This window comes from Camellia sinensis, chromosome 1, assembly GCF_055761805.1.
Source record: "Camellia sinensis isolate YWXY chromosome 1, ASM5576180v1, whole genome shotgun sequence".
Classification (NCBI taxonomy): Eukaryota; Viridiplantae; Streptophyta; class Magnoliopsida; order Ericales; family Theaceae; genus Camellia; species Camellia sinensis.
In genome coordinates, this window is record NC_138961.1 from 234,748,229 (window position 1) to 234,769,924 (window position 21,696).

General features: G+C 38.8%; 1 protein-coding gene and 1 pseudogene across 1 annotated transcript; both read right to left on the reverse strand.

The window, feature by feature from the left end:
* Positions 1-1,400: 1,400 nt before the first annotated feature.
* Positions 1,401-2,893, reverse strand: LOC145822783 (putative receptor-like protein kinase At5g38990 pseudogene; annotated as a pseudogene).
* A 4,221-nt stretch (positions 2,894-7,114) lies between these two features.
* On the reverse strand, positions 7,115-19,986 carry LOC114317377 (receptor-like protein kinase FERONIA). The gene is made up of 2 exons (XM_028264080.2): positions 12,168-19,986; positions 7,115-11,030 (listed from the first exon to the last, which is right to left on the reverse strand). Exons 1-2 carry the CDS (start codon positions 12,187-12,189, stop codon positions 7,687-7,689), a joined length of 3,366 nt encoding a protein of 1,121 aa, XP_028119881.2. The 5' UTR covers positions 12,190-19,986; the 3' UTR covers positions 7,115-7,686.
* Between the last annotated feature and the right edge of the window lie 1,710 nt (positions 19,987-21,696).

Sequence of the window (21,696 nt, forward strand, 5' to 3'; positions counted from 1 at the left end):
TATATATATATATATATATACATATATTTTCTTGTTCTTCTTACAGCCGTAGAGAGATCCAAAGACTACGCGGACTCTGTGCTACGGATTGGGATAGAACTTTCGTCACAAGTTCAGTTGTCGTTTTCTTCACTGTTTCACCACATCAAACTCCAAACCTTTCACCACATTAGCATCGTAACCGTATTCAAACTCCAGCCTTACCTCCACCGAAGCATTCTTCACGTCGACACCGTCGTACGCAACAGCATAACCTCGAGAAGCCGGCGGCAATTGAAGTTGCTGTCAACGAGGCCATCGTCTTCAACATTGCCTTTGCTGTTGAATCGAAAATCCAAATCTGTCGTTGTTTCTGGTCAACTGTAAGATCTAAATCTTTTGGTTCCAGATCTAGATCCACCACTACTACCGGGTGTGAAATCTGTGATGTCTGTCGCTGATCTTGGTAGTGCGGATGAGGAGAGAGACAGAGAAGGTGGGAAGATCTAGTTGAGGGATATAATAGTCTGATAAAATATTTAAATAATAAATTTTGTCATTTATGCAAGACTTTATAATTATGAAGGGATTTAGAAAGTATAATTTTTTTCTTAATCCTTTTAACAATGAAAGGAAAGTAAAAGGGGATTTATAGCTAAATTTCTCAATAATTATCGATATTCAATCAACATGATTTTTTACAAGAATAATTTACTCGACGGATTTTATATATTGAACAATTTAAATTATTAACATAGGTCCGAATTAAGGCCACCAACGCTGAACTCTCTTCTCCAATAACTGGAGAGGAGGCAGGTCCGACTAAAATATTGTAACCTTTCTAGCTATACGCCAAACATCGTCTAAATGCTCCTCGTGCCACTATTGCTCGTCATTGTCATCCCACTGTTCGACACCTGTCCACCATTATTCTCAATCATCTCAATTCCATCGTTTAGCAAGAGGGCATTTTCGTCCTCAAATTCTTTATGAGACCCATCAGGTTTGATTCCCTCCTCCGCACTTTCCTGTAACTCCAACGCAAATTCAAGGGTTCACACCACATCATTCATCGAAAGCCGTCGATTCCCTCATCATGCAAACGAACAACTCACTGCTATCTCCCAAAATTTCTTCAAACTATAAGGAGCAATCTTTTTTTGATGAGTAAAAAAAAAAATTATTGATAAAAAAACATAAATTTCATATGAGATTACATCAATAAAAAAGAGGAAATACAAAAAACACCATAATAAATTACTCCAGTCAGGAGCAATCTTACCATTCAAAAACGGATCAACGATTTGATCAAGCAATGATCCCTTCTAATTAATGGCACAGTCGAGCCCACGCAGCTAAGCTAACTTGATCTCTGTGTAGTAAAAAATTATCATATGACTTGCAAAAAATACATTGTGGTGTACCTATTCAATAATATCTTTTTTTTCTCCATCATTTCTTTCTTTATCTGGCATCTTATTTAGTGGAGGCACAACATTTCAAACAATCCGAACCATCCCATCAAAAAAAAAAAAATCTCCACTCCAAACGAGTGCACATGAAATTTCTCTGTCAACTTTTGATGTCATGATATTTTGAATTCAAATACCCTATACTATCCTTCACCATGGTGCGGATGTGGGCATTGAATGTTATTCGGATTTTTTCGACAATTCAAAATCTGAAACCTTGGCCACCCATTTATCATGTGTTGTTTGTCTTCACATCGTGATTTTAAAAAATTGTACATTTGGACCACTCAAGACATCGATGCATTTATAATTTTTCTCAAAAAGATTAAGGTTGAACTTTCTATAGACCTCAAAAGGGTTAATTTTTCCTTTTATTAACATTAATTTTTTTTATTCATACAATAAGCAAAATATATTTTTACATATCATAACATTGATTAAAATAATGCAAGAGCACGTATCATTGAGTTTTGAAAAAGAGGTTACTAATGTTCTTAAAAAATTTACAATCCCTATACATATCACTTGATTTTTCTAATAACATTACACCGCGACGATTAACTTTACGTATCCTAATGTGATTGTGTGTTTTATTTTTTATGCAGTTTTTAGCTCATAGGACTAGACTACATTGCTCCTCAACTCTAGTATCTACTGGTAGCCTTACACATAACACCTCAAACAACACCACGCCAAAGGCATACACATCCGACTTTTTGGTTAGTCTATGAATCAAGAAATATTCTAAATCCAAATAACTAAACGTGCTTTTAACATTAGTACTAATGTGGTTGTAGTTTGTTGTGTTAATTTTGGACAACTCGAAATCTAAAATTTTAGCAACCAAATTCTCATCCAATAGAATGTTTATGGTCTTCACATCCCTGACACTTGGCTTGGTATTTGTATGAAGGTAGTCCAATCCGCAAGTAGCACCAATACAAATGTTTAGCCTCTGCTCCCAAGCGAGGCAAGAAAGATCATTACAATTTCCTTTTTCAATATTCGTGTAGAGATGATCGGCCGAGTGTTCCATTGACCATATATTCGTAGACAAGTACCATCTCCTCATAATCATCAGAGTATCCAATCAAAGTGATGACATGCAGGTGTCGGAGATTGGAAAGCGTCTTGATCTCGGTCCAAAACTCTTAAGCCCCTTGCTTGGACTCCTCGTTCAACCGCTTAATAGAGACGATGACGGCTCCATCGTCAATGAAGCATTTGTACACGACACCAAATCCGCCTTTCCCAATGACCAAAGCATCATCAAAGTTGTTGGTTGCCCGTTATGTCTCAAAAAGCGAAAAGTGACGGCACAAATCCTCCGATTCAAAAGCAACATTTGCAGTTGTATTCCCACATTCAAAAGCCAACATGTTTACAATCTTTACCAACGTCACTACACCACCACTTACCATCTCCACCACCACTTCCATCATCCTTTTACCTCAACCACCAATACAAAATGTTTTTTGATTAAGTGGTAGTATGATATTTTTTTTCACTTCACTCTAGAATGACACTGTCGGAGTGAAGAGAATGAATTACTATGTTACTAGATGAGAATATCATGAGAACAGGAGCAATGGAGGCTTTATAATATGAAGTATAGCTTAAGAAAATATAAGTTTACTTACATTTTTTATTCACTATACATAATAATTGAGCATACCTAACATTACTAGTTCTTCATCTATAACGCGGACTAAGGTTTACCAATCCAACAGAGATTATTTTATGAACTAATTCAAACGTCATGACAACTGGTGGATTGTCTTTATCAAGAATTAAGACCATCAACTTGGTCAGTAATGGAGAAAAAACCTTCCTACATTACAAACTTCAATTATATTCCAAGATTTGATTTTTCTTTCAATTATTTAAGGTTTTGTTGGGTATGCCTGGAATACAAGTCTTGATTTTAGTAACTATCTATGGCTTCACTGCGTCTAATAAGATTAGAAGTTGAGTGGTTCTACATCTCCTTTTGCACCCCTAATGACATGGTTTACTCTCATGTGAAGTGGTCCCACACTTTAAAGAGAGTTGATTGGTTGTTATTATCTGCCATCTCGTTAAAGGTGCAAGTGGGGGTGATAAAATGCAGCAAGGATTCCCCAAAAATTCTTGTCCTTTTGTCTTAAATCACTCACAACCTTTGGATCATATGAGAATTTCAAGATTCACAAATCTCAAGACATATCCAATGGTTGTGAGTGATTTGGGACAGGGGGACAGAAATTTTAGAGACAAAGGATCCTTGGGCGATAAAATGGGGGACAAGGCATTTCTCATGAGGAGTTTCATATATGTATTGTCATATTAAGTATATTGATTTTGTGAAGCGAATAATCGCACATTGTATGATTACTAGAGCAACGTGAAGTATATATAGGCCCCGTTTGGTGTAACTGTTAAAACATATTTTAGATTATGACTTTAATTAGAAATTGTTAATCTGTTTAGTGTAGCTGATAGATTATAAATTTAATTTGTTGAGTAATATTTGTTAAATAAGTTATGAAGTAACTTTTTACTGTGTAAATGACTTTTTTACCCTTATTAGTTGTAAATTGAATTTATCTTGACTTTTCACATCTCCAACATTAATAAATTGAATTTACCTTGATTAATGCCAACCATGGTGTGACCACACTAGATTGATGCCCTCATCATCTTCTCCAACAAATTTCCTGGGTCTATATTTTTTTTACTCTAAACTTACCCTCTCGCTCTCTCTGCTCTATCTCTTCTTCATTTATCATTCCTCCAGGTAATCTTCTCATCCTTTCTTTCTTTCATTTCTTTTCTTTCTAGTATCTTTTATTTTTCTTCTTCTTCTCTTCCTAAGAAGACACATTTATTTTCTCTTACTAAAATTTCTTTTTCTTTAAAACATATATTTTCCAATTCATTCTTTTTTTTCCCATTTCTCTTTATCTCTTTTCTTCCTTATGGCCAGAAAACCAGTTGTCGCTGTGCTGTTCGTCTCTCCCAAGTCGCCGTCGTCTCTCTCTTTCTCTCTTATTTCCTTTTTGTCCGCAAGAGAAAGAATTAGTAAGGTTTATGGCACAAGACTAAATAATTTGAAGGACCAAGGATATTTAAGTAAAATTAATACCCCTACGCATAATCTGAGTAGCGGAAGGTGATTCTCATTTTCACGAGAAATTCTATTTTCACATACCATTTTATCTATGTGCACATTATATCTTAGTTCAAATACTTAATGAATTTGAAAAAATATATATATTTTACTCAATACATAACCCTTTATACCAGAAATATCCTATTCTCCATCCTTCCACCACCAACCCTAATCTCTAACTTTAACTATAACTAGCCACTGTCACCCAATCTTAAATTCATACCCCTATTGAGACAATCAAAGGAGGCTGGCAGTTGTGCTTACAGTTTTGGTCCCATCCCATTTCTCAAGTCCGTTCCCCACACCTCCCACATGCATTTCTCTCTCTCTCTCTCTCTAATCTTTTTCTATGGCTCACATTGGAATCACACCCCCACGTGTCTCCCTGCCATTTTAAAACATAGTGAATCCCACTTTCTCAGTTTGAATACATTACATTTATCCCTTTTTAAATTTAATTTTAATTAAAAAAAATGCACATGAAATATCTATAAACAATATTAAGAAGAACTTGAGCTTGAGTTACAAGTGGAGCTAAAAAACTGTCAGATTAGTAGAAGTAGAAGTAGGAGGAGTGAGTAAAGATACAGAGATGATCCATCCCCTGCAAACAAACTCACCTGAAGTGAAGGAGAGGAGATGACTAACCAAACCAAACTACTAACAAATTTAATTTTTGGGTGGCTTGAAAATTAGGGTTTTGGATGTGAAAGACAAAAGGATATTTTGGTATTTTTATTTTAGAATAAAAATGTAATTGATTTTATTTTTTCATTAAGTGTGTGAAGTAAGAGAACTTTGTGTGTGAAAATAGAATTTCCCCACTTTAAGCTTATTTGTTCTAAAAAAAGGTTGCAATAAGCTGAAGCTGATTTTACTAAACTACAACAAACACACTGATTTAGCTTTTTTTAAAGTTAAAAGCCATAAGTTGGATAAAATGAGCTAGAACAAACATCCACATAAAAGTATGAGGGCACACTCATGTTAATAGTTAATTTTTTGAAATTTAACCTCTTTTGTATTATTGAAATGGGTATACTATGCAAACTAAAACTTATAAAATGTAGCACTTATCAAATTATTAAAATGGGTATTATTTTAGATATAAAATTTCATTTTAAAGATTTGTCAAATAAGGAAATTGACTATGTAGTTTATTTTGAGATTGGTCCATATGTATCACTGATAATTGCAAATCCAACAACAAAAAATAATTTTAGGATAAAGTGGGAAATGCTTAACGTTAGCGGTGACGTCATCTAATGGGTATTTATAAGGACCATGTCAAGGAACCAATATAGCATTGTTGTAAATAAAGTGGAGAGATTCACTCAATTCTTCAATGGTGAGGTATAAGGAATTATTTTTCAGTCTATATGGTTATAATTTACAAATATAAAAAATTATATCAATTTGAAATCTAGACAATAAATAGTTTATAATGAAAAGAAATAAATAAGACATTACAATTTCTTTAATAAGAAATAAATAATCAATGCTCTAGTTGGTTGAAGTACAAGGGTTACTATTGCTAAAAAAAATTATTAAAGACAAAATTTTCCTTTTCAATGACTAGTTAAAAGGCTTGTTATATTTTGGCAATGTTATATACCTTATATAATTTGGCACAAGCTCAATAAAGTTATCTAGAAATACTATTCACTTCCTAATTGTATTTCAAAAGAAAACTGATATGAAAATTTACTTTTTAGACTCATTTATTAAATTCAATAATGAGTAAGCAATATGATTAGTTGATAATTAAAGAAGATATAAGAAAGTGTTGCGTAAAATACCCTAATTGATTGTCACATAATTAGCCTTGAAAAATGAATCTAATTTTTAAACTTATATAGTAATGTGTATTTCAAAACAGTTCATCTTCCCTCAACAAAAATTCAAAAACCAACAATATATATATATATATATATATTCCAAAATAATTCTAGAAATCAACAAATAACTCAACTAACTCCAAAAAAAAAAAAAATAGCAAAAATCAACAAATTTCATAACCATAAAAAAATCTATAGCACTTCCATAAAAACAAAAAATTAAAAAATGAAGGATCAAGCACAAATTTTGACACGATCCACAATTCAAATTATTATGTTCCCCTTCCTCCTCCATGCTTATGCCTTATGTTATTATAATTTTCCGTATGTAAATTTAAATTAAGTTAATAATATTTAATTAGATAGTATATATTATGTTATTTTCAAATGAGATAATAAATAGAGAGAGTTTGTTGCGTCGCTATTGACTAACATTGTTGAAATATAACATTTTGTCACTATTCATTACTAACTAATAACTAATCATTTAATTATTGAAGTATGATTATATATATATATATATATATTAAACCATGAAAGATGCTTATTTATGGTAAAACTCACTCTCTTGTATGCGTCAAGAGCCATTGGGTCAACCATAGGCTATATAGTTTTAGTCAATTTGTATATCTATTATTTTACAGGCACACAGGCATGCTCCGAAGTGGAAACCATAGCATAAGAATTAATTTTTATTCAAAAAATAAAAAATAAAAGAAAAGTTTTTGCAGGGTCGAGTCTGTCAAAACACAGGACTAAAGACTTTGACGAAATTAGAGAAACTAAGAATAACAATCTAAGAATAACAATCTAAGAATAACAATTCAGCACATTGCAACATTAACTACAGCAATCTACCAAAATAAAGATGAAGAAAAACACCACAGAACACTTTGACATCCATGTTGAAGCTATGCAAAAGTAAAGAAAAGAAAAAAAGGGATTTTAAAGAGCTAAATTTTCTTGATCAGCAGCCCATTGGTCCCTGTATCTGGATCCGAGATGTCAAATGCACCGTCATATGACAATACATTGTTGTGAGCATGACAAAACCGTTCTTTCACCAGATCATTATGTGATGAGCTGCCGACCTCAATATCATTGTGCCAAATCTGCTGCAGCTGCAGCGCAATGTTGAGGCTCCCAACCACATCATACATTGATGGCCGTTCTGTTCCCCTATCAAGCAGGCAATTCCACGCGATCTTGACAAATTCCCTCAAACATTCTGGGGCTATGCTCCCCACTAGAAATGGATCAATGATCTGATCAATTGTTTTCCTTTGAACACAAGTTCTGAACCAGCGTACTGCATTTTTCTATCCTCTTTTAGGGAAGGATCGCATGGATTCCTAGCACACAGTACTTCAAATAACACCACACCGAATGAGTATATGTCAGATTTTTCTGTCAGTCGCAGATATTGTATGTACTCTGGATCCAAATATTCCAAATTGTCACAGATAAGCGTAGTGACACCGACCACATTGGGCAACCAACAATCCGAAACTTTTGCTACTAAATTCTTGTCCAACAAAATATGTGCTGGTTTAATGTTGCCATGGATGATTTCATGCCTGGAATGTAGATATTGCAGTCCTTGTCCAGCACCGATGCAGATTTCAAGCCGCTTCTCCCATGGAAGCGGAGTATAACCCCTGTCCATCCCATAAAGATGATCGCAGAGAGACCCATTTGCCCCGTAATTGTACACTAGAAACTGCTCACCTTCATCGCAGCAGTAACCGATCAAAGACATAATGTGTAGGTGACAAAGCTGGGACTGAACGTGGATATCTGTCGGGATAGCACCTGATGTCAAACGTTTGACCACAACCTCAACAGTTTTGTGGTTGATCCAGCCTTTGTACACCTTGCTAAAGCCACCATCTCCGATCTCGAGCTCGTAATAGAAATCGTTTGTGGCCTCTTTAATCTCCCTGATAGAGAAACCATGTAACCGCGGAGTGGAACTATCCCACTGTAACATTCCACTGTTGGAATCATAGACCTTCGTCTTCCTCCAACGAACATTCATACCTTTACCTAAAAGTGCAATAATACTCTGAAACACATTGTTGAGCTTTCCCATTGAACTCTTCTTGGCTTGGGGTATATTCTCACAGTATTGCACAGGAGTGGAGGGAGGGGGGACTGTGCCAGCATCATCTGCTCGTATATCCCTGCATTGATCCTGTGCCACCAATGCGCACGAGGGAACTGTACCTTGTGGCAGAGCATCATCTGCTTGTATGTCCCTGCACTGATCCTGTGCTGCCAATGCACACTCGAGGCTCACCACTACATCAGCCATTGTAGGCCGTCCATTTGGACGATTATGTAAGCATTTGCTAGCAACTTCTGCAAACACCTTCAGGCAATGTGGCGAGATTTGGTCCTTCAAACTGGGGTCAATGATCTGATCAAGTTTCTTCTCTCTGATACAGTGTTGAGCCCATAGGGCTAAACTGCGTTGTTCTTCCTCAAGCCTTATATCTACTGCAACCCTCCCACAAAGCACTTCCAACAACACAATCCCAAAAGCATACACATCTGATTTCTTGGTTAGCCTACGGGTCAAGAAATATTCTGGATCCAAATAACCAAATGTGCCTTTAACGTCTGTGCTAACATGGGTTCTAGAATGGCTTGTGGTGCCCATTTTGCACAAACCAAAATCTGAAATCTTAGCTACCCAATCCTTGTCTATTAGAATGTTTGTGGTCTTCACATCTCGGTGTATGATACCATGTTGAGTACCCGTGTGAAGGTAATCCAATCCACGAGCAGCATCAATGCATATGTTTAGTCTTTGCTCCCATGATAGATGACAAATATTTCCACTGGTATTAATTTTGTAGAGATGATCAGCAAGGGTACCATGCTCCATATACTCATAAACAAGGATCATCTCGTGGCCTTCTTCACAATAGCCTATGAGACTGACAAGATGCATGTGTCGAAACTTGGAAAGCATCTCAATCTCTGTCCAAAACTCATGTGCGCCTTGCTTAGAATTTGAATTCAACCGTTTTATGGCAACAGTAGTTTCCACACCGTCGATGAGTAGTGCTTTGTAGACCTTACCAAATCCACCACTTCCAATGACCAATTCATCATTGAAGTTGTTGGTCACAGATTGGATCTCAGCAAGTGAGAAGCGACAACACGACTCCTCAGATGGTAATGATGAGAAGTTTTTCTCACCAAATTTGTCACCCAATATACGTAACTGGTAAATAATTATATTCAATACACACAGGAAAATTACTACACCAGTTGCAATGACATTTCCACCGCTAGCAAAGACAAACTTCTGGGGATTTGGGTTACCAAATATCGAACCACTTGCCACAGGCACCGGGTTCACCCCAGCAAGATTATTGTCGGGGTTGCTCAACTTGAATACCTCCAACCCCTTTAGAATTGCATCAATGTGTGTGGTCCTCCACTCATAGCTGTGATTGTGAGGGCACAACACTATAACCATATCACGCTTACCCTTCATCCGATCTCCTTCCATTGTCAACACGTAGTCTCTATACACTGCAACCCCATTGCTGCCACTCCATTTGATAATGTCAGCATTAGCCTCAACCATCTGATTATTAACAAAGATCTTGAACACCATGTGGCCACTCTCTTTTATCTCGTATTCAAGCTCACAGAAATGGAACCTAAGTAGATACCTAAATCCGAGATCAACAGGTAATTTCCACGTAAAATTGAAGGTCTTGTTCGCTTGCTGGTCCAGAACCATCGACCAAGATGTTTGGTAAACTTTTTGAGGAGCAGAATATGTTGGTGTAGTTGTGTATTTGATCCGAATTGTTGTACTAACTGGCAAGCGACTTGATTCTAATAAATGATTGGAGTCCTCAGACCACTCTCGAAACATGCCCGTATCTTCTATGGACAAAATGGAACTTCCGCCAACATTTAATCGTTGTACCAACTCGAGTGCGATGCTCTCATCAATTGGGAAGCGATATTTCTTGCCAGCAACATGTGCACCTGGATCACCCTCGAGAGTATGATAAAGTCCTGTTGGCAATGAGACAATTTCAATGCCATTCACAAAAGCATATACCTCATCCAAAGTACCATCTGTTGATGGAGAAAATGTTACGATCAGTGGCTGATTTTCTTCCACGTTCACACAAAATTCTTTGGCAAAAGATTGTAAGCCCAAAGCATCAGCAGTAAGTGAAGCACTGAAGTTGCTAAGGAGGGTATAAGGACCTGCTTTTACAGTAAAAAAATCTTTAGACCTTTTGAAACCCGGGTAAGAAGCAGGACAGAAATGAAGACGAATGAATTTCGGGCCAGCAGAGACTTGGAATCTATAGGTGAATTGTGAACGAGAAATCCGAGCAGACCCGTAGGGAACAGGATTGACAGAAAACAGTCGGTCAACCGGTGTTGAGCTTATCAACTTGACCTTGGATCCTTGAGAAATGATATATTTTGAACCAATATCTCCTATCCACTGCTGGCCATCTATTGCAGATGATGATTTGCCGGAGAAGCCGCAGTTAACAGCAATATTATCAACTGGGTAATAAAATGCAGGGGAGTTGCCACCGACAACTGAAAAAGTAAAATGGCAGAGCAAGTAGTAAAGAGAGATAATAATGAACATTTTTTATTTTTATTTTTTTGTAGTGATCTTGGATTGGATCAAAGAGATTTTGGAAATGATAAACGAGGACGATAAAGACCATACTCCACAATCTAATTGTTGAGCAAACCTTAATGGATTGTCTTCTCCATCAAGACTTGGTAACAGTTAGGTCAGTCAAACCAAAAATAAACAATCTTCGCAGAAACTACACATAATGTGGGATATATATATATATATATATATATAAAATAGTCACCCAAATATATTTGTCTCATGGAATTGAAGGTAAAAAGACTACTTTACCTTCTTTGGCATGAGCTAAAAATAACTATTTTTAAGTGAAATACATTAAAAAACAAAAATATATTTGTCTTGAGCTAAAAAAAATACATTTTTCCACTAACAAAAAGGTAAATTTCTTAACTATTACCAAATGCATCATCAGCTTTTTTAGATTCTGAAAAAAAAAAAAAAAAAAACTAAAGAACCAATTAACTCCCCCTAAAAAAATTACATTTGAAAGCTATAATTGACACAATAATTGATTGTCACAGCATTAATTCATTTTTTATGGGGCCAATTAAAATAGACCTGCTGGTGCCCGTTGCTTCTTCTTCCTCTTTTTTTTGCTTTTTTTTTTTCTCCATAACCCATCACAAATCTTAATGGATTGTGTTCTCCATCAAAGACTTAGAGCCATAAAAGTTAGGTCAGTCAACCCAAAAATAAACAATCTTCGCAGAAACTACACATAATGTGGGATATATAAAATAGTCACCCAAATATATTTGTCTCATGGAATTGAAGGTAAAAAGACTACTTTACCTTCTTTGACATGAGCTAAAAATAACTATTTTTAAGTGAAATACATTAAAAAACAAAAATATATTTGTCTTGAGCTAAAAAAAATACACTTTTCCACTAACAAAAAGGTAAATTTCTTAACTATTACCAAATGCATCAGCTTTTTTAGATTCTATAATAAAAAAAAACTAAAGAAGCAATTAACTCCCCTAAATTAACTACATTTGAAAGCTATAATTGACACAATAATTGTTTGTCACAGCATTAATTCATTTTTTATGGGGCCAATTAAATGATACCTGCTGGTGCCCGTTGCTTCATCTTCCTCTTCTTTTCCCTTACTCTTTTTTTTTTTCCCCTCCATAACCCATCACAAATCTTATTCTAGCTCTTTAGAGCCTGATGGATTGACAATACTTTTCCTTTGCATATGCCACAGATCATCTAAGAATAACAATTCAGCACATGCAACATTAACTGCAGCAATCTAGCAAAAAGAAAGAACACAACTAGGTCCGTTACACGAGTCTAAACTTGCACAGCCATCACCCGAGAGAGAGAGAGAGAGCACTAGTTCCCAACTAACAGCCAAATTGCAATATACCCTTCACATATCATTTTGTAAAGTTGTCACTTCCTGTAATATAGCACCTTAACCATTAAGAAGCACACCCATGTATTTTATTTTTATTTTATCAGAGAGCTAGGCACTTTACCTGATAGTAATTATGCAGGTAAAGTGCCTAGCTCTCTAATTAAATAAAAATAAAATACATGGTGTGCTAGTGATACATTCCATCCATCAAATCAAACATTAAAATTTTGGAAGATATATAGAAATGACTTGTCTTTGTCAAAATTTCCAGGGCATATAAACTCAGTTCAACTAAAACAAAAGAGAATCCCAACTACTATAGTTTGGACCCAACCAAGCCTGACGTATCACTTAACAAAGAGGAGGATGTGGTTGGAACTAGATTGCAAATAACAGAGCACTCTTAACGTATCATCAAGCCCTGCACTGCTTGTGTGGTTTCTTCCGTTTACTTGTTAGCTTGAATGGTGCCTAATTACATTAGTTATAGGTGTTGAGCTTATCAATTTGCCCTTGGATCCTTGTGAAATGACATATTTAGAACCAATATCTCCAATTCACTGCCGGCCATCTAGTGCAGATGATGAGTTGCCCAAGGAGCTGCGGTTAACTGTGATATTATCTACTGGGTGATAAAGAGCAGGTGAGTTGCTGCTGTCAACTGTGAAAGTAAGAGTGGATGAAGTAGTAAAGAGGGATAAACATGGATAGCCTATAACTATACATGGTTTTTTGTGGTCTTGGATTGGAGCAAAGAGATTTTGGACATGGTCGATGAAAGACGAGTAAGAGAAAGATGGATACTCCACAATCTAAGTGCAAAGTCAGTTTCGGTTAGCAGAGCAGCTGGAAGTTGAGGATGACTTTCAAGCAATTAGTAGGCACAGTTAGAAAGCAATGCGCTCAAGCCTTTATGGAGAAATAGGTAGTAAAGAAACTCTTCTTTGCGGTGAGCGGTATGTCTAAGTTCCGGGAGTCGTAGTCAGCAGTAATAATAATTAATGAGCCAAGTTTTTCTTTTTCTTTTTCTTTTTTTGAACAGGAGCCAAGCTTGATAGATAGATTATTGTTTCCGTCAAGACAGAGAGCTAGAGACTTAGGTCTGTCAATCCAATACATAAACGACCTTTTGTTAACATTAGTGAAAGTAAACTATAACAGGACTTCATTACATTTATTCTATGCAAGAGTTCTTTTCCTCTCCTCACCCAAACCATATTTGACTGAATTTTTGTTTTTTCAGACACCGCATCAACAATGCATTATTTCATTTTCCGTGGCTCCATTTAACTGAAACAGGTACGCGGCCATCACTTCTTTTTTTTTTTTGTGTATAATTCATCACAAATCTTATTTTAGATCTTTACATCCAGATGGATTGACAATCTTTTTAGTTTGCTTATCTAAGAATAACAATTCAGTACATGGAGCATTAACTAATGTGGGGGCCGAATAATTATGTGTTGAGGAAGGCCAAAGAATTTGAAGACATCTAGCCTTAGTCAATTCGGCTACAGTCTAAGGTAGAGTATAGTCGGCCATATGAAGAGATTTGGACATCTGGCCGAAGACATCTAAATGTTCAGTCGGTGTAATAACCCTCATCGCTGCTTACCGATAAACATTGATTACCGTCAAACTGAACTGATCATGACTGATAATTGAGCTGATTAAAGTACTGAACTGACTGACTGAAAACTGGAACTGAATTGACCGAGTATGTATGTTAATCTGTATTCTATCTGTTTGATTGTTTACTTGATCTGTTCACGTTTTACGTTTAAACTGTTAATTGAAGGTCTTATCGGCGGCCGAACCGGGAATTGATTGATGTTTTATGATCCTCATAATTAATGTGATTTTATGGTGTATTTATCTGAAAATTGATTAGGTATGATTAAATTGCAAGTGTTAGGCTTATTTACACTTTTGCCACACTTAGTGGCCACTATCTCACTCACACACATTTGAGCCTTGTATACACTTATACACTTAGATCAAAACATTGCTCAGCCTTTCTCCTTGCCATAGTCGACCAAGAGGGGGAGAGAGTGAGAGATTGAATTGTTCATCTTGAATTGCTTGGGAACTTGAAGAATTGCTTAGTAATTGAAGTATAGATTACATATTTGAGCTCCTAGTCTTCTAATTCAAGACTTAGGTAAGGATTTCATCTTCTCATTCTCGTGTTTGAGCTAATTCTTGCATGATCCATGTTAAATTGTAGAGCTAAGTCATGTTTTAGTTCATACATGTTGATATAGAGCATAATTCATGCATGCATGTTCGAATTATTGAGTTGTGAGTTGATTTCATGATAAAATGGTACATGCATGTCCATAATTTTGTAATGGTCCATGTTTTCATCTTGTTTTTTGATCAATTGGCTCCTTAGAGCATCAAATTGAGCCTTGAGTTGTTTAAAATTCATGCATGTTTGCATGTTCATCTTGTTCTTGAAAAATGGTTTGAAATTGAGTTTGAATTAAACACCCTTGGGCTTTGATTTCTCAAATCGAGCTTTGAACCATGTTATTCCATGTGTATATAAATGTTTTCCAGAAAATGGGCCCAAGATGATTGGTTTTGATGCATTTGAATGTGAGTTGAGCTTGGTAGTGCAATCTGGGTTTTCCAGATTTTGCACTCCCGCTCGAGCGTGGAAGTGGCGCTCGCGCGTGGAATCCGAGCATCCAGTATTTTCTCTGCACTGTTTTACAGTCCGCTCGAGCGGAGGATTGGGCGCTCGAGCGGAGGCATGTGTCTCACGATCGAGCAGGCGTCGAGCGTCCGTTGAGCGGAGATTTCACCCATCCAGTACTTTTACAGTACGCTCGAGCGGGAGAGTTGACGCTCGAGCGTGTAGCCTTGTTGCATGTCCGCTCGAGCGGGGAAACCTGCGCTCGAGCGGGACTCTGTTTTCTGAAAATTCTGAAAATGCTTTTAAAAGTGCATCTTTGCATCCTCATCCCATCCTAGGCATGCTTAGGCCTAGCTTAAGACATCTTATTGAGGATATAGATGTAGAACACACCGAGGCAACTTAGGGATTAAGTTATTATCTTTCCCAGCTCTGTAGCTTAGTGTGTTCAATCTGTTAACTGTGTAGGGTTGGCAACTGGGGAGGCACGCTCTAGCATACTGTAGCCCAAACTCTGTGAGTAACGATTGTGTAAAGATATGTTCAAAAATGATTATTTTCTGAACAACTGAACTGTACTGTTTCTGAATTGAATACTGTTAATTGAATGAATGTATGTCCTATATTCTGAACTGTATTGTGGCATCCTTAGCACCTACTGTTTACTGCTACTGTTACAGAGATCTCTGTCGGTTCCCTTGTTGGAACCACTACTGTTACTGACTGATGACCATCATTACTGTTCGGTCTTTTAAGACCTACTGTCATGCTAATGGATGTACCACATATGACTGTACTGACTGAACGATTGATATACTGAATCAATGAACTGTTTTCATTACTGTAAGGACATTCATTCTTAACCCCTTTACGCATTATGTTATTCACTGGGCTTTAGCTCACTGCTCATATATATATGTAGATGTTCAGGCACCAGACCGCGGCTAGGAGCGTCAGGATTACTCTAGTTTTGTCAAGCCAACCTATGTGCCTCACTGCGAGGTTCCAAGCCTATCATGTTAAGGCTTAGGGGCGTTTTACAATTCCCCCCTTCTGTACTGTCTTACTGTTTTGTATAGACCGAATGTTTACTGTACTGTTATGCAGGGATTGAGTCCCTAGTCTGAATGATTGTAAATATTGTGTATACTGTTCTGTACTGTTTATGTATAAATGTATGAGAAGTCTTTTGCATACAGACTGTCACAGCTCATTGGGCATTGTTTATTTACTGTTTTGGCTTCCGCCAGGCCCTGTACTCTCTGTATTACTGTATTACTGTTCTGCAGGCCTTCGGTAATCTCGGATTACTGGCCGATTACGGTGCTAAACCCATAGGGCCGGGTTTGGGTCGTGACAGTCGGCCATATGAAGAGCCGAATAGGAACCAGCACATAATCAAAAGGAAGAGTAAGCCATCAAGTGCGAGATTAAAGGTGGGCCTGACCCTAGGCCCAAAGGGTAATATAAAAAGAGGAACGTCGACGAAAGAAAGGTATGTGAGAATAGATAAAATAACTTAAGATAGAAGCAAACCTGAAAGCGTACTAACTTGACCGTCGGAATGCTAATTCCGATACCTCCGACTGGAGTGTTCATCTCTTTTTCAAGTAGCAATTAGGGGATCAAGGACGTCTGACTGGATACTAGAGTATTTCCAAACCACTTTTCGACAATTTGCGCCGTCTATGGGAATACTCAAGCACATCCATGGCTGGCGTAACAGATGATCCTCCGGTAGTCGCTGACGACATTACGCCAATAGATGACATCCCTCCAAGAAACATGCTTGGACCGGAGAATATCACCACATGACAGGTCTTGAACTTTGACTCAATTGCCCAGACCTCACCCTCAACATCGGTGCAAGAGACCATGCAGACAATCGTGGATCAAGCAAAGCAAAATGAACAGCGTCTGGAAAACATGATGGTTGAGAACGAGCGTCTGCGCCAGGAGTTGGCCCTGGAGCTAGCCAAATCCCAGCAGGCCGCATGCCACGACCGGGGTCGACCTTTAGGAAAGAAGGATGATCGACGACGTCAACTTCGGAAACACGATAATGACAGTGATTCTAACTCACCATCCCCGGAACCTAGAAAAAAGGGACGAGTCGATGTATCCAGCTTATCTGAAGGAAGTTCGCATGTACGACACAAGCGAGGAAGGAGAAGTGATGATTCGGATGAAGATGACAAGCATGACCCTTTTGTGCGACGAATTGCAAGGGTTGTACTACCCAAGAAGTTCAAAGCACCGTCATTCACCCTGTATGACGAAAAATCAGATCCCACTGACCATATTTGTCATTATAAACAAGCGATGACACAGCATGCTGACGATGAAGTCCTCATGTGTCAAATGTTTCGGAGCAATTTGGGACCACTGGCCGTCAGATGGTACTATAAACTGGAGCCGGCATCGATTAAAAGCTTCCATCAACTCTAAAAGTCCTTCAGGGCAAGATTCATCACCAATGAAATCCAACCAAAGCAAGCCGATTCTCTCTGGGCAATGCAAATTAAACCAGAAGAAACCCTTCATAAATATTCCGCACGCTATTGGGAATGCTTTAACCTGGTAGACGATGCCTGCAATGACTCCATGGCCATCACCGCCTTTAAAATGGGATTACATCTTAATAGTCCCCTCCGCAGTTCGTTGACCAGACGGCCCCCCAAAACAATTTGGGCATTAATGAAAAAAGTTGAAGAATATTGTAAAGTGGAAGACAATGCCCTGCGGGTCAAAGCCGGACAAAAAGCCGTTAAGACGACTCCGCTTGGAATCGTTCAACCGATAAGCGGCGTGCCATCAAGGAGCCCCGAACCGCAAAATCGGGCTAAACGAGACAAAAAACATGACTCGCGCCGATCAAGTGATCAGTGTTCACACCGATCAAATGAACAATATCAGGTAGATAGCAGGCGCACAAGACGTTCGGACAAAAAGTACATGGAGTTAGCAGAGCCAGTCAGCAAGATTTTGTCGAAAGTTCAACACTTTCCATTCTTTAAATGGCCTCCCAAAATGATGGGACCTCCCAATACAAGGAAGAGGGACAAGCAGTGTGAGTACCACAAGGACCATGGTCATGACACCGACAGTTGTTATGCATTGAAGGACCACCTGCAGGAACTGGTACAAGACAGCCGGCTGGCGCAACACGTCCGAAAGAATAATCCATCGAACACAGTAGCCCTACGGTCAGATTCACCTCCACTTGGTATGATTCACATGATATACAGCCTGCCGTCGTCAACTGATATACAGACAATTCAGTTGCAACCTAGCCTGCATAGGCCGATCACACCATCAAAACGGCCCCATGAGACTGGGAGGATTAGTTTCGACGACACTGACTTGATTGGGGTAACTCTCCCCCACACCGATCCCCTCGTCATTGAGTTACGCGTGAACAGATTCACTATTGAACGTGTTCTCATTGATCAGGGAAGCACTTCGGAAATAATGTATTACAAAATGTTTGTTAAACTCGGATTTGTCGCCTGTTGATTACCCATTATTCAGCTTCAATGCTAACCCTGAGTATCCTTTGGGCAAAATCACACTACCAGTTCAGAAAGACACCAAATCAGTAGACGTAGAATTTCTGGTTGTCAAACTTCCTTCACCATACAATCTCATCATGGGAAGAACTTGGTTGCATACCATGCAAGCTATGCCGAGCACCTACCACCGATTACTTCGTTTTCTAACTGAGTATGGCATTGAACAAATTCGGGGTTCTCAGAAATCAACACAGGCATGCTACCTTGTTGCTGCTGCAAGGAGACCAAAGGAACTGGAAGTGAATTCGATTGAAGTACCAAATCGGGAGAGCCTCGAGGATATTGAGAAGATTCCTAACGAAAAGGCAACTGAAGACCTAGATCAGGTCGAGATTGATAGGAGTCCTGACAAGTTCTTCATGATCGGCACTTCCTTGAACGAAGTTGACAGGCACGAGCTTGTATCCTTGTTACTCGGCAACCTCGACGTGTTTGCGTGGACACCATACGAGATGCCAGGGGTGGATCCATTTGTGGCCCAGCACCGCTTAAACGTTGATCCAAAATGTAAGCCAATCATTCAAAAAAGTTGGCGGTCAGCCGCAGAGCATGCTTCAACCGTTGTTGAAGAGGTTGATCGATTGTTGGAGGCCGAAACAATTCGCGAAGTAATCTATCCTACATGGTTGTCCAATACCATAGTTGTAAAGAAGAAGAATGGATCTTGGCGTGTTTGTGTGGACTTCACGGATTTAAACAAAACTTGTCCCAAGGATTGTTTTCTCCTCCCCAAAATAGACCAACTTGTATATGCAACGGCATATTATCAACGCATGAGCTTCTTGGACGCCTACAGAGGCTATCATCAAATTGATATGCATCCAAAGGATTAAGAAAAGACTGCATTCCTCACCCCTAGAGAAACCTATTGCTATAAGGTCATGCCTTTCGGGCTGAAGAATACGGGAGCAACTTACCAGAGACTGGTTACTGCCATGTTCAAGGAACAGCTCGGCCGCACCATGGAAGTATACATCGACGACATAGTGGTCAAATCTAAGGAAAAGCACGCCCACTTAGCCGACTTGGCAAATACATTCGGCATTCTTCGAAAGTACAAAATGAAACTAAACGCCTCGAAGTGTGCATTCGGTATCGGATCCGAAAAATTCCTAGGCTACATTGTGAACCACTGCGGAATAGAGGCTAACCCAAGGCATATAACAGCAATTCTAGAACTTGGCTCTCCTCAGTCGATTAAAGAGGTTCAGAAGCTTATGGGAATAGTCGCCGCGCTCAATAGATTTATCAGTTGTTCCACAGATCGCTGCCGACAATTCTTTCACACACTTCAGCTGGGCCATCCTGGACTTGAACCAGAGACCTCGCCCGTGAAGTAAATCATCGCACCTACGGTCCAACCAATTGGAAGAGAATCAATAGATTCCTTTTCGGGAGCGATTCATCCATTTTGTTCCACCACAGAAAATTATTTGATTCTTGTCTTTCAAAGAATTTCCATGATACATCAGAATAATCATTTAATTTATAGGATTAAATGATTCCTAAGAGCATATTTTTACCTATTATCCGTATTTGGTCCGGTCATTTGATTTGGTAATAGTAATAAAGAAAATAACGAATAGAAAAGCATAACGGCTTGGATCGTGTATCTACGGCCAAGGCAAAGCTTTTGAATGGACCCTCGAGTGCCACGCCGCTTTGGACAGCTTGAAAACTTATCTCCAATCAATATCACTCCTGGTAACCCCTTCGGCAGGCGATCCACTCATTTTGTATCTGGCGGGTATCTAACCAGGCGGTCAGCGCTATACTTTTAAGAAAGGAACTTGGGGAGCAGCGACCAGTTTACTATGTAAGCAAAGCAATGGCCGACGCCGAAACACGTTATCTACCAATGGAAAAGCTCATCTTTATCTCGTTATGGCTGCAAGAAAACTAATGCATTAATTTCAGGGACATACCATACGTGTACTAACGAACTATCCCCTCCGGTCGGCGCTCCGTAGCGCAGAAGCATCAGGGCGCGTTTCAAAATGGGCTTTGGAACTCAGCCAGTATGATATCCAGTTTTTGCCTAGAACTGCCATCAAGGGGCAAGTACTCGCCAACTTTGTAGCCGAATTCACGGGATGTCTTGCCGATTTCAAGTCCGAACAAGTGCAACCTAAACCCAACTGGAGAATATATGTTGGAGACATTTGGCAGTTATACTGTGATAGGTCATCCAACCAACGTAGCAGTGGGGCAGGCATAATAATCATGACCCCCGAAAGGGCAATAATCGAACAGGCGGTTAAACTGGGCTTTGATGCATCAAATAATAAGGCCGAATACGAAGCATTATTGACCGGCCTTCGAAACGCACTTCACCTCGATGCGCGGCGGTTACTTGTTTTCTATGACTCGAAACTAGTCATCAACCAGTTGAAAGGGGAGTATGCAGCTAAAAATGACCGCATGGCAACCTACATGACAACGGCGAATTCCTTGCTCACGAAATTCGACCACCATGAATTGAATCAAATAACTCGGGATCAAAACACGCATGCAGATGCCCTTGCTTCCCTGGCCTCTGCCATCAATTCAGAAATCAAACGGACAATCGAAGTAGGATTCATCCCTGAGCCGAACATTACCTCTTCTGAACCAGTAGACGCTGGTTCACATTTTCTGCCACAATCGAGTTCATCTAACTCGCCGACTGCGTTTCGGAAGCCTTAGCTTTCTTCAGCTTATTCTCGGCTTTCTCTGCATGAGCTTCCAAGCTCCGAATGCGACCGTCTTTCTACTCTATCTCTCTTCATGCAGTGCGAAGACACATGCCGATTTCATAAGAGGTGTATAATCCCCTTACCACTCCATGGACTCCCTCTCGAAAAACTTCGTAGTCGGGCCGGCCGACCATTGATTGCTGGACTTCGAGCAGAAAAATCTGTCGAACAAACTCGACTACCACATTTGGATCGTGGATAATCGAATCCGCTTCCGTCATTGGTTTATTCCTATTGAAGACTGAAGAACTCAACGGGGCGTGGTATCCTACTGGTTTCATTTCG